General features: G+C 33.5%; 1 protein-coding gene across 3 annotated transcripts; it reads left to right on the forward strand.

Moving 5' to 3' along the window:
* Positions 1-1351: 1351 nt before the first annotated feature.
* LOC131593294 (uncharacterized) lies at positions 1352-6079 on the forward strand. Of its 3 annotated transcripts, XR_009280878.1 has the most exons (5): positions 1352-1671; positions 1752-1820; positions 2887-2944; positions 3584-5876; positions 5963-6079. XR_009280878.1 is itself a non-coding variant. In XM_058865741.1 (4 exons), exon 4 carries the CDS (start codon positions 4048-4050, stop codon positions 5050-5052), a length of 1005 nt encoding a protein of 334 aa, XP_058721724.1. In that variant the 5' UTR covers positions 1352-1671; positions 1752-1820; positions 2887-2944; positions 3584-4047; the 3' UTR covers positions 5053-6079. The 3 variants fall into 3 exon arrangements, 2 of the variants coding, with proteins under 2 accessions (XP_058721724.1, XP_058721725.1); XM_058865741.1 differs by having other exon boundaries at positions 3584-6079; XM_058865742.1 differs by having other exon boundaries at positions 1352-1597; positions 3584-6079.
* The last annotated feature ends 12300 nt before the right edge of the window (positions 6080-18379 follow it).

The following is an 18379-nucleotide window of genomic DNA, read 5'->3' on the forward strand; positions in this document are numbered from 1 at the left end:
CTGCAAGAGTCTATGAATAAAGACTTGCTAAACCTAGTATATCAAGAATTCACAAAAGGGAAACCATGGGTGAAATAATGGTGTAGGTTTTGAGGGGAGTTCAAGTCTTTCACGTGTTTTGTTATCTGTGTCATTCATGTATCTTCTGATACATTGAGGCGGACGTCTGTTCTCACTCTTGAAGCTTTTAAGCAAAAGAGTTGAATATTGTTCTTGATCAAAGCTTTTAAACACGATCAAATATTGTTCTTAGTTAAGGTTCTTGACTAAGTATTGTTTATTTGAAAGTGTAATATTTCTATTTGGATCCTCTTGTCATGGGGTGAGTGACTGTGTTTATCACTCCGGTGATTGGGAGTGAGATGTCGATTTCTCATATCTAGATGTCAATTTCCAGGTAGAAGTTGCAATGGGTATTGATTAGGAGAAAAGTTGTAAACTTGGATTGTTTTGGCTTTGAATTAGTAATGCTAATAATGGATTTCCTTCATGTCTTGGTAGCCCCCATATTAAGTGTTGTTATAGTGAACTGGGTTAACAATTTACTGTGTAATTTACCATTCTGCATTTAGTTTCAGTTTTGATGATTGTGCTCTCAGTCAGCAGGTGTTATAGCAATTGTCTTGACATTGCGTGTTGTTAGGACATCTGTCTTGGTATCTTTTTTATAAGTGCCAAAATTTCAATTAATATCAATTTTAACATATTTGTGCGTAAATCATTTAAATGAAAAGTGTAATAAAAAATATATTTTTCCATCCCAAACATCACTACTAAAAAATTGTAATTTAGAGAGGGAAATTAGTGAAGGACGTAAATCCCTCCCTAATTGCGATGAATTTTGTGAGGGAAAATTGTGTACAAGATAAAATAGGAATAAGAAAAATTAACGAAGAAAGTTGTGAGGTAATTAATACGACACAAAAGTTCCCTCAAAAATTCCCTCAGAGATTCGATAAACGTAAATTTAGTGAAGGAATTTGAGAAGAATTTTTTTCTCACAAGTTTTTCCCTCACAAATTCCGTCATAAACGCGTTAAATATTTTTGTGAAGGAAGTATTCCCTCTCTAATATTTTTTTATATAAACTAATTTGAACTTAAGTTTTTTATTAGTGACATTGTAATTTAAATTTTAAATATAAAATAATTTTTATTAGTTTTTATTATAATTGTTAATTTCTAAGCATATATATATATATATATATATATATATATATATATATATATATATATATATATATATATATATATATATATATATATATATATATATATATATATATATATATATATATAATGTTTTAAGTTTCCTACTCTTTCTTTTGTCAAAAAAAAGTTTCCCACTCTTTCATAAGCCATTTTTCAGTTTCCCTCTTTCATAATAAAATTTTATTTAAAAAATAATTTTTCTTTTTCCCCAATTAAACTCTTAACGTTTTGTCTTCTCACTTGTTTTCTCTTGCAACCCAACCCTAATCTCTTACCCATGTTTCTAACAAGCTACATGAAAACTCTGAGAGCATAACCATTTCTTTTTTTCTCTCGCTCACTCAAAGATCTACCCCCACCCGTGCAACAATTTTGGATGGGTAAAGGTTAGATTACCCAATTTCTTTTGGATATAATCACTCTTTAGAAATTTCCCCTCTTTCTTCTAACTTCTTACAAGGTAGCAAGTTGTAACTTAATTTCTTCTCAATTTCAATTTCATGATTTCTTTAAATTGATGGTTTTAATGTGCTTTGTCAGATTGGATATACAAAAAGAACTAGAAAAAAAATCAAGAAGAGCAAATTTTTAGGAGTAATAACATTAGAGGTATGAATTTCTTGAGTTTATTTTTTTAGGTTGTGTTTAGGTGAAAATATGTTTTAAGTTTTTATATTTCCTGAATCTCTCTTTTTCTCCTTTCTGTGTCATCCATGTGTTGTTGTAGTGCAAGTTTTTCTTTGTGCAAAATGAAATTGATTTCCTTTTATACTAATGTGTTAGAATTTAAATGTGAGTTTTGATATGTTTGGATAAGTATTCCACCTCTGTTACACTTTGTGCATTTGAATGAGAATGAATAGTTTACAATTTTGCATCTTAATTAATTTTCAGGTCATTCTGCCATATAATAACCTGCTCATATTAATGGATTGTTTATATTGTGTTTTTTGTGTTTATTTATTCATTACTATTGGCCTTTTGTTTCTCTTTACAATGTTTAGTTGTTGTTGTTAAGTTATATGTTGTGACGTTCCATTGGTTTATTGATTATATCGCGTTTAAAAAGTAATTCCATTTGTTTAAGTTGAAATATTTATGTAGATAGCAGTTTCCACATGATGATGGTGATAACATAGCTCCTAAAGCTATAACTAAAGGGATTGTTTTTGTCAGTCCTATTATTCTTAAGCATAGTTGACAAATGCAATATAGTTATGACAAATCCTATATACAGGGACTGTTTTTGTCAACACAAAAACCTTATTATCAAAGAGATTCTAATATTTGTTAATGAAATAACCAATTTACTTCACATTAGCTACTGATTACTCTATTTAATTGCTTCAATATCTTCGGCTTATATAGGAATGATACCTATTAGCCTATAATAAAATGCCCATGAAACATGGATCAACACAAGATTGACTATTTGTTTATTTTAATCTTTAATTATATGGAACATTATGATTAGAATAAAATATAATTCATTTTGTCTAGTTAAACTAATTGTGAGTGTATATTCAATATGTTGATGGCAACATAATGATAGAGTTTAATGGTTAAGTAATAATAAATTATACATATTATCCTGTAAAATGGTTTTATGGTGGTAGCAAATTTTATTTGGATTTTCCTTTGTCTTAGTTAACCTTGGTTGCTTGTTTTGTTGCAGGTTCTACTTGAATTTTCTTGTCTTTGTTACCCTTGGTTGCTTGATTTATTGGTAGGTGGTATGTGTTCTAGCCAAGTTTCTGTCTTCCTGATTGGAGTTTCTGTGTTGTTTTTCTTTTGTATTGCTTTAGCCTTTGTTGTAGTTTTGGTGGGAATTAACTTTGTTTGTTTTGTCCTTGACTTGATAATTCTTTGTGATTAATTTGTTCATTAAAAAATTATCATAAATTTTAACTCAACTATTCTTTCTCTTTCTTAATGATGAGTCTCTTGACTACACCTCTCAATGATTAAATTCTGAATTTTTCTTCTCTCTTGCATTACAACCCTGTAGATTTCTAACTCTTCTAATTCAATATTTTTGTTTCACATCAACCAGCCCCTGTTTATGTTACTTAGGATGCACCACTTCTTAATATTTGAATAAGATGCCAATTTGAATAGTGTACCAAAAAAGAGAAGAAAATGAAAGTGTCAATTAATAAGAGAGAGATATATATTAATAGATACAATAACTTTTTAATAAATAACTTGATCCCAATTGGTTATTTTATCTATGCCATCTTTCATATATATATATATATATATATATATATATATATATATATATATATATATATATATATATATATAGGTATTAAATTTCTTAGACATACATGATCCATGAGTAGTTACTTATTGTGTAAATATTATATCAGAAATGGAAGTACCTGAAAGTAGAAAGTGGATGAATAATAGAGTTGATTGTCACAAGAATATCACGGCAGAATTTAATATTGGAGTTCATGAGTTTATTAGTTTTGCTTTGGCACAAGATAAGAACAAAATTGGAGGAGGGAATATTAGATGTCCGTGTAAGAATTGCAAGTGTGTGAAATTTGGAAATCCGGAAGAAGTGAAAGAACATCTTTGTAGGAGGGGATTTATGAGTGATTATTATCATTGGACAAACCATGGTGAGGAGCTTCCTCTAATTCCCCATGTGGTTGTCAGACACTCATATTATGAAAGTAGAAGTCAGAGGGAAATATTTGATAATTATGAGCAGTTGGTAATGGATGCTGCATGACCAGAAATTGGCAATTATGTAGAGCAAGAAGGTCAAGATGAAGAAGAAACAATGGAATAATATCCTAATGAAGAAGCACAAAAATTCTTTGAAATGTTGAAGGCGGCAAGATCACCTTTATGGGATGGTTGTGATAGATATTCTGTATTGTCAGCTTCTTTAACAGCATTAAGTTTGAAAGCAGATTATGGTATGTCTGAGGGTTGTTTCAATGGATGGATGCAATTTATGGGAAATGCTTTGCTAAAGAATAATTGTATGCCTAAAATTTTTTATCAAGCAAGGAAATCAATTGCCGAATTAGGGCTGGCTAGTTTAAAAAATGAATGTTGTGTGAAAGGATGCATGCTGTATTATAAGGAGGATGACACACTTCAAAGTTGTAAAATATGTGGAGAGGGGCGATATAGGCATGTTAGAAAACAGGGGCATGATAAATTAGTTCCAAAAAAATATATGTGGTACTTCCCACTTGTTCCGCGATTACAACGATTGTATTCCTCATTACAAACAGCTCGCAAAATGAGATGGCATCGTGAGAATCCAAGGGAGAATGGTTCTTTGTCTCATCCGTCAGATGCAGAAGCTTGGAAACACTTTGATGAAACATGGCCTGACTTTGCTAGAGACCCTCGAAATGTTAGATTAGGTTTGTGTTCAGATGGCTTTGCTCCATTCGACAAAACGGGTAAGCTTTATTCTTGTTGGCCTGTGATTATTACCCCTTATAATTTGCCACCATGGATGTGCATGAGAAGGGAGTTTATGTTCTTGACCATTATAGTTCTTGGCCCGTCTAACCCAAAGAGGAATATTGATGTGTTTTTGCGTCCATTGATAGATGAACTTAAAATGTTATGGGATGATGGAGTTATGACTTATGATGTTTCTTTGAAGCAAAACTTTTTGATGAAGGCGGCAGTAATGTGGACGATTAATGACTTTCCAGCCTATGGGATGTTAAGTGGTTGGATGACAATGGGAAAACTAGCTTGCCCAATTTGCATGAAGAGTTCTAAGGCATTCACCCTTGAATCTAGTAAAAAAACTCATGGTTTGATTGCCATCGACAATTCTACCACTAAACCATCCATATAGAAGGAATAAGAATGCATTTACAAAAGGTATAGTTGTGACGTCACCTCCTCCACAAAGGTTGAGTGGTCAAGAGTTGTGGGAACAGGTTAGAAAATTACCTAGTGTGGAAGAATCTAAAGAGCACAAACCACCAGGCTATGGGGTAGATCATCATTGGACAAAACGAAGTATATTTTGGGAACTTCCATATTGGAAAACTCATCTTCTCCCACACAATCTTGATGTAATGCACATTGAGAGAAATGTGTTTCTTAATATTTTATTCACAATCATGGACACCAAAGGTAAGACAAAAGATACTTACAAGTCTAGGAGGGATTTGGAAAAACATTGCAAGCGTAAGGAACTTGAGCTTCAACCCGGTAGAAATGGTAACTTCATAAAACCAAAGGCACAATATACCTTAACCAAACAACAAAGAGTATCTGTATGTGAATGGGTTAAAAACCTTAAGCTTCCAGATGGTTATGTTTCTAATTTAAGTAGATGTGTCGATTTGAAGGAAGCAAAGTTGTTTGGAATGAAGAGTCATGACTGCCATGTATTCATGCAACGATTGTTACCATTAGCCTTCAAAGCCTTGCCTAAACCTATATTGAATACACTGACCGAATTCAGCCAATTCTTTAGTGAATTTCGTCATCTTTATTGAGAGAAGATAAATTGCGTAATTTGGAGGAAAACATTCCAATCATAATGTGCAAATTAGAACAAATATTTCCTCCAAGCTTTTTTGACTCGATGGAACATCTTCCTATTCATTTAGCTTATGAAGCAAGAGTTGGCGGTCCTGTTCAATATTGATGGATGTATCCATTTGAAAGGTTAATTCTTCAACATTATACGATTTCATGGTTAAGTTTCTTATTTCACTTCATTTCTCAAAGTTTACTCTTTGATTTGGTAATAGGTTCATCCGAACTTTGAAACAAAAGGTAACAAACCAGGCTCATGTAGAAGGTCCAATTTGTAAAGCATATTTATTAGAGGAGATGTCCACATTTGCATCCTATTATTATCCACCTGATATTCCATCAAGGAGAACAAGAGTGCCACGTAATGATGATAGAGGAGAGGATTCATTGAATCCTCCAATGTCAATATTTAATTATCCAGGACGTCCTTTTTGAAAATGTACTACTTCTACCTTGGATGATAGGGAAATGAAAGCTGCCCACTTATATATTCTTTTAAATTGTCCAGAGGTGGTACCTTACTTGAAGTAAGTATTTCCAAGTTGAAAGTTTCACACATGTATTGTTTATAAAGCTTAAATGGTATCGTGTATGTGTAGGATATACTCTGATTTGTTACGAGAGTTAGACCCTGACATGGATGAATCAGATTTGGACAAACAAGTTTCCACATTATTTCCAACATGGTTCAAAACATATGTACGTGAATCTTTACATTTTAAAATTAGATTACCCAATTTTTGGGTTGAATTTACAACATTTTGTCTAATGTATAGGTTCGTGATTCAAGGAACAAGATAAATGGTGTGCTCTTAATAAGTTTGGCATGGTGCCCTATTAGAGATGTTGTTAAGTGGTCTAGTTATGTTATTAATGGCTACAAATTTGTGACGAAATCTCGAAATGAAGGGATGAGTACAACCAATCATGATGTTTGTGTTCGGGGAGGACAATTTGATTCATTGGAAAATGATTACTATGGAGTTTTGATTGACATTGTCGAATTAGAATACACCGGTCACCCGACGAAGAAGGTAGTTTTATTTCAATGTGATTGGTTTGATCCTAGTTCTCAAGGGATGAAGATGGATAACTATGGAAATGTTGAAATAAAAAAATCTAGGAGATATCAAAATTATGATCCTTTTATATTAGCCCAACAAGCAGACCAAGTTTACTTTACATCCTTCCCTGGAGGGCAACAAAGTTGGTTAGGTGTCATAAAAACTAAGGCACGGAGTACCATTCAATCTCTCGAAAAAAATAGACATGATACAATGGATGCATATCAAGATGATGATGTACAAATCCAACTTGTTGGGAGTTATTTCAAAAGACACACAAAGTAAAGGGTGATCCAAACAAGTGGGTTTCTTCAAAATCAGAGATGGTTGCTGTAAGTTACAATTCCATTAACTTGTTGACCGTGTAATTTTAATGTTTGTGGTTATATATGTTGTTGTGTCAATTATGAAGTGGATAACAATCCAATAACGTGCTGTTGTTAATCTTCTAGGGACGAGAAACAATAACATAATAGTCAACTATATAATGTTAAGGTGTAGAAATGGATTTAACATTAGGCATGTTTCTTGGTGTGTTAATAATTTGTATCATGGTAGAGTTTTTGTATTTTTCTGTTGTTTATTGTTCCAAGGGTAAGGGTAATATGATGTTGGATTGTTGTGAGAAAACTCCACTGGAAATCAAGTGTGTGATGGAGAAGTGAAAAGATGAAAATATGTGTTACTGTTGACTTTTAACACAAAGAAAACATCATGTTTTGTAATGTTTTTTCTGAAGTTAAATATTTTTATTGAATTATTTATATTGTCCACTGACTTGGAGAGGAGCTTTTAAATGGAAATTTGGAATTATTTATTAGAATGCATTGCACAAGAGACACTGGTTTCAATAAAAGAAACAGACATATGCTAGTAATAATGTTATTCTAATGCATTGTTCTATTCAAATGCTTGTCCTATATGTGGATGTACTGATACATGTGCTGATGTTTGCAGAATGAGTATGAAAAAAGAATTATTGAGAGAGACTCACAAGAGGCACCCATAGATGATATTTCAAGTCATCAATCTGACAACACTATCTTCCTAGATGTTGTTGGCGGAGTGGACAAGAAGGGTCGTATTTATGGTTTGGGACCAGAAGCAGCAAAATACAAACCGTCTAGATCTTCCACATCTGACAGTATCTCACCATCTGAATATGAACAAATGAGGGCTGTTATTTCTGATTTGTCTGCTGAAAACACGACTCTTAAAGAGAAACTTAAGACTCATGAGGAGTTGATTCGTGCATCGCAAGAAGACTCGCGTTTGCTTAGAGACCAATTATTTCGATTTATGGAAAGTTTCTCTTTAGGTCATCAACCTCCACGTCCGGATCCAAATCCTCCTTCGCCTACTTCTTGAAATACATTATTATATTGTTTTGAGAAAACACTTTTGTTTGATACCTCTTAGTTTCAAGAACAATTATGTTACTGTTTTTGTTTGAATCTCTTAAACTAAAGAGTTATGCTTGTACTATTTTAGTGTAATGTCTAGTGTCAAAAACAAAACAATTACTACTTTGATTTGAATATCTAGTTTTAAGAACATGTGTTTAATACTATTATAGTTATGATATGATTTGAGAAATATTTATAATATTAGTGTTTTATATAGTGTATTATTTATTTTAATTTTTTTGATATATTAAAGTCATTAGTATTCTTAATATTATAAATTCAATTAGGCAGGAAATTTCTGATTTTAATAATTTTATGCAGGTTTTCGCTGATTAGGGAGGGAAATAATCCCTCATAAATACAAATATTTATTCATTAACATGTACTAGTCACTGGCAGATTATAATTGTCACTAAAATATTCATAATCATAATTAGTGAGGTATTTATAAATCCCTCACTAATTACTGAGGGATTTCCTTTAAAACTTTAATGACGGATATTTAAATATATTGGCGGATTTATTCCGTATTAATTTCTGACGGAACTTAAAATCCCTCACAAACAGTTTGCGACATCGAAATTCGGTACGGATATTGGTACGTAGCTAAATCCGTCAGTAAAGTGTTTTGTGAGGGAATTTTACTATATCAGTGACGGATTCCTTCCCTCTCTAAATTACATTTTTTTAGTAGTGCATGTCGAGCGACATGATCAGAATAATAGATCAAGAAGGAGGTGTCAGAGGGCCCTCATGGACACCTCGGGATAAACTCCTCGGGTTCTGGAACATGAACCTTCTCGAATTCCAGAACATGAACCTCCTCGGATTCCCGAACATGAACCTCTCTGGGTTCCTCCTCATTATCTCTGGATGAGTACGCATGTTACAGGCGTCTCATCGGAGCAAAAGTGGGTGTTCCATCCACTTCATCATGTGGTACCTGACTGCATCCTCGAACCTTCGTAGATTGTTCAACTCTCTCACGTTGAGCGGAAGCAGTTTGGCTTGGCCTTTCGAGTCTCATTTGGTTCGGGTTCTCAACCATTTTTCTAGAAAAAAAGAATCAGTACTCAAAGGGAAGGAACAAGAACAGGTTTGAAAAATTAAAAAAAAAAACTCAGACATAATTTTGAAAGTTCATATCCGAAACTCCTCAGAGGTGTTTTCAGTTTCGAAAACACTTGCGACTATTTTGAAAGTTCATATCTAACATATTTTTCATCACATAGTATCCACAATCATTATTGTTATGTTGTTTCCTTGTCTACAAAATGAAAGACATAATTAATGAATAATTATCATAAAATTAAATATAGAATTATAATTTACATCACACTTACATTGGGCTTAAGCCATGTAATAGCCTTTTTTCTATTGCCATTTGAAATTTGATGAACCTCAAAAGCACTGATTCAAACAAAAATCCATATTCAGCCACATAAAATATGAAATTACTTTTGTAACAAGTTATGTATATATATATATATATATATATATATATATATATATATATATATATATATATGATATATACTATATTATAACAAAATTCACATAAAAGATAAAATTACATTGAAATAATTTTCTTCGTGTTTTTATCAATTACCCAATTAAGTGAACAAAAGAAGACCACATTATTCTCTCTTGGACACAAGACAAATAATTGCCAATGTTGTTTGTACATGTGTATGGAAATACAAAAGTCAAATAAAATATCTATGTTATCAAAATTAAAAAATAGAAAACAGAATTTCATAAAAATTTACCCATGAACAAGTGGTAGTAAGTAGCAAACTTTGTTTTGCAACATCAACTTATCTTGTACGTATTGCCTAACATCTACTAAAGATTTCGGCACATCATCATAATACATACACCTAGCAGGGTCCATAATTCCATACACTTCTGATGTGGAATTATCAATACATAGACGATGAATATACCTGAATAATTTTAAAATAAACATTAGATTCAAAGTGGTGGGAGATATAACCTATTGAAAAGTAATAAAAGAAGAAAATGTACTTACGTGCTCCAAACTTGCAGAGTAGACACGTCAAGCCAATAAAAACCCATCAACAACTCTCTGATACACTTAGCTGACATATAAAAATTAATGGCATAGTTACAATGACTTAAATCCATTTCCAAGTGGTTGTCAGCCATTTTCACAACCATGAGTAACAATCTCTGAACATCATCAACTTCAACATCTTTTGTGCTTCCTTTTGCAACTGAACAACTTCCTTTTCCGCTTGCTTCGACTAATTCCATATTTTCAATGCATTTAGCATTATCAGTGCTTTGCGACAAACACATAGACTTAAGTTTCTCCATAAAATATTGTTCCAACGCCTTACGCTCTTCAACCCACTTTTGATCAAAATCAACTCTAAGTTTTGCTTCCAATTTTGATAAAAGTTGTTCAAGTTGTTCATTTACATCTATATGTTGTCCTTGACATGAAGACGACCTTCTAAAGTAAGTGCTTTGTTTATGGTGTTTTCCAACACCACGAACACGGCCGCCATGCTCAGATGTTCCAAGGGCTGTTGTTAAGATATCGTTACGTCCATGTGGAACAAAGACACCTTTTTCAGCTTCTTCAACTAGAGAATCCTACAAAATGCAAAAACCACAACTAAATTCAATAGTTTTTAAATAATCACAAATATAATGATACGTGAAGTAATTTCCAAGTTTTACTGACAATTTTCTCCGCAACAGCTTGTGTAGACTTTGATGTGTATTCTCCTCCTTTCTTTTGTCGTGCTCTCTTCCATAACTCATGGCGTGACGGTGGAGATGGACTACCATTATCATCTAATGTAGAATCATCCCTTGATGATATCCTTTCATTTTTAATTGTCTCCTCGAGCATGTGATACACTCCACGAGATAATACATGTGGGTATACATTCTTAGCCACATTCTCTCTACCCTTTCGACTTTTTTCCTATTAATTATAAAATCAAACAGTTACTACTAAACATAAAAAAAATGTTATTAAAAAAAACTCAAATGTAACTCCCACTAACCTTTAATGCAGAGGTATCTCGAGACTTTAGAAACTCTTCCCATACTTCTTTTTTAATAAAATTATACCTGACATGTGTAGGAGCAAGATCTTTTTTGGGATTCTTAACATATTCGTCTGTGAGTTGTGTCTTAAAACCTCTCCATCTCTCTCCTGCATATTTAATCCATTCCTTCTTCAACGGATCCTTGATTTTACCATCCTTGTCTTTAACACACCAATCTGGAATAGTGAAATGAGTCTACACATACAGTATATGGCATATGTTAGTATATATGTGATTATAAAATATAATAAAGTGTTGAATTTAAAATACCTGAACATCAACCCATATAGCGACTTTTATTCCATTATCTATGTCTTTCCACTCATCTTTCAAAATACAACATCTTTGCCGAGCAAGAGATGCTATGTAACTCTTAAAATTTGCAGCATTTTTACCAACACCAGTACATTCATAAATTCTTTGATCAAACACGACCTTTATCTTTTCACTCGTTTGATGAACTTTGTCAATTTGTGTCATCAAAGTTGGAGCTCTAACTCTTTTTTTATTAGGATTACCATATGAAGAGGACTTGTCGGTTGAATCAGCCATGTATCTGTTAAAACAAAAATAAAATAAGTAGAAATCAAATTAAACACAAGATAAAAACAAATAGACATAAAATTAAGCACGAGATAAAAACGATTAGACATAAAATAAGGCACAAAATAAAAACAATTAGAAATCAAAGAAATGTCGAATTAACTTATAAAAAACACCTTACTAGTTCTTCCATATCCCTTCTTCATGATCTATGTGAATAGCATGCACATCATCCTCTACATCTTCTTCAATGAAGGTAGGCACATTTGTTGAGAAAGGAGGAGTTTCGGAAATATCAAGATTCGCATCTTGATTTTCATCACTATCATGCACCTTTCCATCGTCTATTTTACTCAACTATAGTTTTTTATAATAATAAATAGGCATTATTTTTTCTTATTTTAGTTCATATTCGTCCGTCAAATTTTCCTATACATACCTAGAAGTATAATATATGCCAAAGCTTGCACAACGATTTTGCTATAATTTCTGTAGATTCGACTTTTATTTTCTTACATCACACACACACACACACACACACACAGATATATATATATATATATATATATATATATATATATATATATATATATATATATATATATATATATATATATATATATATATATATATATATATATATATATATATATATATAATTGTTATAGCATATGTTATGAGGGACAACACTTTAGGCTCACTAAAGTATTCTTTTAATTAATACTTAGAATCAATTCTAAGTATAGTTTTTATATAATATCAAATAATTGTTATAGCATATGTTACGAGGGACAACACTTTAGGCTCACTAAAGTATTCTTTTAATTAATACTTAGAATCAATTCTAAGTATAGTTTTTATATAAAAAATAACAAAGAGAGCAAAGTAATTTTACACAGGATTTTAAATACTAGTATATGGGAGGGAGTACTAGTAACATATACTAGTATATATTTCAAATAATGTAAGATACGTTTAAAATTAAAGTTGAAGTGAATTTAATAATTTTTTAACTTAAGTGAATTTAATAATTTTTAAGTGAATTTAAAGAGAGCAAAGTAATTAAAGAGAGAAAATTTAAAGAGAGCAAATTAACGAATTTTACACACGAACGAATTTTAATTTTAAGTTCAAACATAATAAAGAGAGCAAAGTAATTTTACACAGGATTTCAAGATTCAACATAATCTCATTTGTCATGACGAAGGCCTAAACTAAAATCCATCTTTTGTGGTTGATCAAATGTATTATTAGTCAGATTTCACATTAATGAAACCATAAAAGCATCTATTAATATAATTGTTCTCATTAGAACAACAAAGCAGAGATTATAACTCAAGGCTTACTCGTTTTGTTTTCTGTACTAGAAATTAATCAACATTGTTGCCTAACTTTAATCATCCTTAATTCAACCATTCAACCAAATGAAAAAAGACAACAATGGTTAAATTACATAAACACCCTTAAGAATTGTCCTATTTGCATTTGCATCTCTTTCTCTCTACCCTTTCTGAGTAAGAGACACAAATTCACTTTCATTCCCAAAACCATCACCCCCTTCAACTCAACGCTGCATAAGATGTTCAAAAAGTACGCATACTCACTCTAAACACATGTATATAAATGCAAAATCACAACTTTCTAGATTTTCATGTCATTCATTCACCATTTTAATTTTCTGTATTGTTTTACCTATTTTCTTTTTTCAGAACAACAGTCAACCACACATTCAGTAAAACACATTCAATAAAACACATTACAATGAAGGATGAAGATGAAGGAAGAAGAAGTTACCACACGGCGGCGAAGCAGTGGGACGAATGACGGAGCGGTGGGACAAACGACGGCGAAGCGAGTTATGGACGGTGGGACAAACGGCGACGAAGAGAACTCGCTGACGGTGGACGAACGGCGGACGGTGAGAACTCACTGACGGTGGACGAACGACGTACAGAGGTTACCTTGAAGCAACAGCAGCGGCGAGGGCGAAAGAAGAAGAACAAGGCTGGAAGAAGAAAGAATGAGAACAAAATGAAATGACTGACTCTAAGTTTTAGTAGTTAGGGTTTTAGTGGATGGGACTTTTCCCATCGGTTTAGCAAATGGGCCAATGTAAGCTGTCCAATACTTTTCCCATCGGGCAGAAAATGGGCCCGATGTAATAGCCCAAGGCCCAATACTTTTCCCATCGGGCAGGAACTGGGCCGATGTAATGGCCAAAAGGGCATGGCTTTCACATCGGTGCTGTTATGGCCCGATGTAGAAACCCTTATAATTCAATTTCATTTTATTTACAAGTTTGCCACCGTGTTTTTGTTTCCATCACTTAAATTAAATACCTGATGTAAAATCACTAAATTCAAATTTTTTCACATCAATTGGTTATTTAAGCTGATGTAAAATCATTTAATAAATATTTTTCACATCATATATTTATAAACCTGATGTAAAAATTGTTTATCATATGTCAAATTTGTAGTAGTGAGTGTTGTAACCGGAACAATAAAGTCCTACAAGTCCGGAGCCAAAAATGGCCTCCATGAACCAATGTGCATCAAGATAATACATATCAAATATTTTCCGCACATGGTTCACGGATTTTAGTGGCATCCGTTCCTGTAAAGATAAATATCAATGTTAGTTCCATGGTTTTGTGGTTGGCATAATTTTGCTAAAACATGGTTCTTAACTAATGTTGAGCAAGATATTGAAACACCTTAACCAACTATCATAACAGGTTTAATGATTATGTGTTTTGACAGATGTTTTGCCAAATGGTGTGACATGCTATACCAGAACATCCTGACAGTTCAAATTGGATTTTTAATCCTTGAAGATTTGATTGAAAATATGAGAATCTAGAATATTCATATACTCATTACAGGCGCAGCTAATCAAGGAGTTTTTAGGATAAACACATATTTGATTGAGTTTCAGAAGAAGAAAAAAGGATCGTTGAGACTTTTTTAGGAAACTTAGATTTGATTCGAGATAATTTGATCCTATTTTGTGTAAAGATGTTGCAGTTAATTAAAAAAAGAAGAAGATTGGATTCTAGTCAGAAGTCCAAGCCTATACTACAAGAGTCTATGAATAAAGACTTGCTAAACCTAGTATATCAAGCATTTACGAAAGGGAAACCATGGGTGAAATAATGGTGTAGGTTTTGAGGGGAGTTCAAGTCTTTCATGTGTTTTGTTATCTGTGTCATTCATGTATCTTCTGATATATTGAGGCGGACGTCTGTTCTCACTCTTGAAGCTTTTAAGCAAAAGAGTTGAGTATTGTTCTGGATCAAAGCTTTTAAACACGATCAAATATTGTTCTTAGTTAAGGTTCTTGACTAAGTATTGTTTATTTGAAAGTGTAATCTTTCTATTTGCCCTGCGGGGTAAGCGGAAATCCAGGGTGACATGCTTGCTAGTAGCTCAAGTTGTAGTGGGAATGGATTGAACATGTACTTGAACCCCAGGGTACATGGTTCGGTTCCCACGAAAGGCAAAAACTCTACTAGTGAGGGGGGTAGAGAAGTTCGTGAGGTAATAGTGTCGGGAACGCCGAAGGCTCGGGCTATTACAGCTATCGTCTCCTTCGTGTTAGGGAATGAGGTTATGGTAACTGAAAAGGTGTTAAGGAAATTGTACAGTCTTGATGGTATAGGTGGAATTACTGGAGCTCTTACAAGAAGAACTGATTGGAATAAGGTTGACCATGAGTTGTTTTCTTCTGGAACTGCTTCTCCGTATACTACTGACTTGAAGCCTACCTACAGAGGAAGGGCTAAGATCATTCTAGGATCTCTCTATCACAGAAGACCATCTAGCTCTGCTACCTACATCAATCAAGATCAGAAGTATGTTTTGTTCTGCATTGGTAAAGGCATGAGAGTAAATCTCCCTCACATTCTGGTTCAGCATTTGAAGACGAATGTTGATGAATCAAGGGACGAAGAACGCAAGAAGTATCAGTTTAAGAAGAATGCTATTCCTTTTTGGAAGAATGATTTCAGATATTCTGACTGAAAGTGGTTTGTTAGAGACTCTGAGAGCTGAAGGCTCTTCTCACAATCTGTCTGCTACTCATGGGAGTATTCTTAATGCTCAGTCTCTTAGAAGGATGCAGTTGATTGAGAAGGTAACCTTTCCTCCAAAGGCGTTTCCAGATATTCTCACCAGAAGAACTCCTGTCGTTAGTTTCTCTCACATGTTCAAAAAGGAGTTAGAGAAAAATCTATTAAACGTCTTCTGAAATCATGTGTTAGAACACAAACTACTATTGATCCTGCTTGGATTCGTGGAAGAACTCTTCCATCTTTGGATGTGTTAAGAAGGAAGGATAAGAAGAAGAAAGAAAAGAAGCTGAAGAGAAAGGTCACAGAAGAAGGACCTGATGCTAAGAAAGCCAAGAAACAGAAGAAGTCTTCAGGTACTGCTAATTCTGATTCTGTATCTACTAATGCTAATTCTAAACAACCACCAAAAGAATCCCTGAAAATACCCAGAACTTCTGAACAACTTCAGAAGCTAATAAGTGATATTTACCATGAAGACTCCACCAGTTCACAGTCCACCTCTGACCCTTCCCCTCATAAAAGACCATCTTCTTCTGATATTCCAACCTCCTCCACAACCACAAAAAATCCTTGCCCTATTATTTCTGAACCTCTTATTATCCCCCAACCCTTAAATACTGTTTTACCTCAAATCCCTTCTGGGAATATTTTCTCAACCACATACATTACCTCTGCAATCTCACCTCTCATTGATTCCTCAACCACCTCCACCGCATATTCTTCATCATCTCTGACCTCCTCCCTCACCTCTATTTTATTCTCAAGAGAACCTGAACCCAACTTCATTCTCAACCCAGATTCCTCAACCACCAAATTCAAAACCCCCAACACTGATCTTTCTATTGGTGTTAGTTTTGAATTTCTTAAGCTTAAGGTACATAAAGGTTTAGAGGCCTTGAAGGTGGCACATAATGCCAGGACGAATTATGTTGCTACTAGGAGTCTCTGGAGAGCTTTTAGAAGAGAGCTTAATTCTGACTTTCTGAAGCTTCTGAAAGCTTGTGAAGTAGAAGCTCCTGGACCTTTTGGATTTCTAAGGGATTTTGAAGACATCTACTTCTTTCCCATCAGAAGTTGGAAATCTCTTGAAGAGAAGGAACCTGTTGATGAGCTTGAAGAAGTGCATCCTTTGGCTTTGGTTGTGTGGAAACCTCACTACAACGTTCTGACCGGAGACTTTCAGTCGATATTCAACTGGCTAAGGGAGAATCCCTCTGAAAAAGCACCAAATATGGTATATCCAGAAGTTTAATATCCATCAGAACTGGTTGCTCCAACACCTCCATAGAATCTGGCTGAAATTCTTCTGGCTCTTGAAAATCCAGATGCTGAAATCCCTGCTCCTGTGTATGTTGAAGATGCTTCTATGTCTGAAGCTGATGCTGAGAATCATCCTGCTGAGAAAATTCCTGCTGAAGAAAATCAAGATGATGTTCTCATGGTTGAAGCAAATGCTGAGAATCCTCCTGTCATGGATAATAGCTTTGATGCTTCTTCTGCTGGACCTTCTGCCTCTATTTTGATAAACACTATGAAGGCTCTCCAACAAAATCAAGCTGATCTGGCTACTCGTCTGGACAAGCATGAGGATACTCATGAAGAATTCAGATCCTTCATGAAGAATCAGAAGGAAGACACTACTGAGATTAAGAACCTTCTGGCCATGTTAGCTAATAGGCTTGGCCCGTCGTAATCTGTCTTTGGTCTTAGTTGTTTTCTTTGTTTCTTGCATCTGTTTTGACTTGCATTTGTTTCTACCTTTTGTATCTTCTGATATTTTGTTAATCATTGAAATATTATCTTCTTCAATCTATGTGTCGTTTTTCATCTGAATCTTTATGCTTTTTGATGTTATGACAAAAAGGGGGAGAAACATGATAATTGATTTGGTTATTATATCAGTTGCTGGGATTAAGTCTCAACATTTCTAACGTTATTTGCAAATTCTATGTTTTTGATAGTTTTTGCAAGATTGAAGATATTCTGACAAAGCTAAACATGAGAAGCAAATATATGAAGAAAAGCAATTCTATAAAGAAGCATGTTCTTAAAGATTTGAATCAAGCATAGTGTTGTGAATCTTCAAGATCAGAAGCAAGAAGAAAGTTCTGATTTATTTTCAATCAGGCTCTGATACTTTCAAATTGATCTAATATATACAATCATGCTCTGATTCCAATTGATTATAAAGAGAAATTCAAAGCTCTGAAGTTGTCCTATGGAAGCAAGAAGCAGAAGCTCTGAATATTCTGAAGTTCTATTCAAAGTGAAAGTCTCCACTGAAATGGGGAAATACTCAGGGAAGTCTTTTATTTATAAATTCTTCTAGTATTAATTTCAGGGGGAGATTGTTAATCTCAGGGGGAGACATATTCACACACTCTGATTATATGCTTATGCTATACCTGTGTAATTGTCTTTAGTCATCTGTTATTCTGGTTACAAATTCATATAAATTATA

Source organism: Vicia villosa, linkage group LG3 (assembly GCF_029867415.1).
Source record: "Vicia villosa cultivar HV-30 ecotype Madison, WI linkage group LG3, Vvil1.0, whole genome shotgun sequence".
NCBI lineage: Eukaryota > Viridiplantae > Streptophyta > Magnoliopsida > Fabales > Fabaceae > Vicia > Vicia villosa.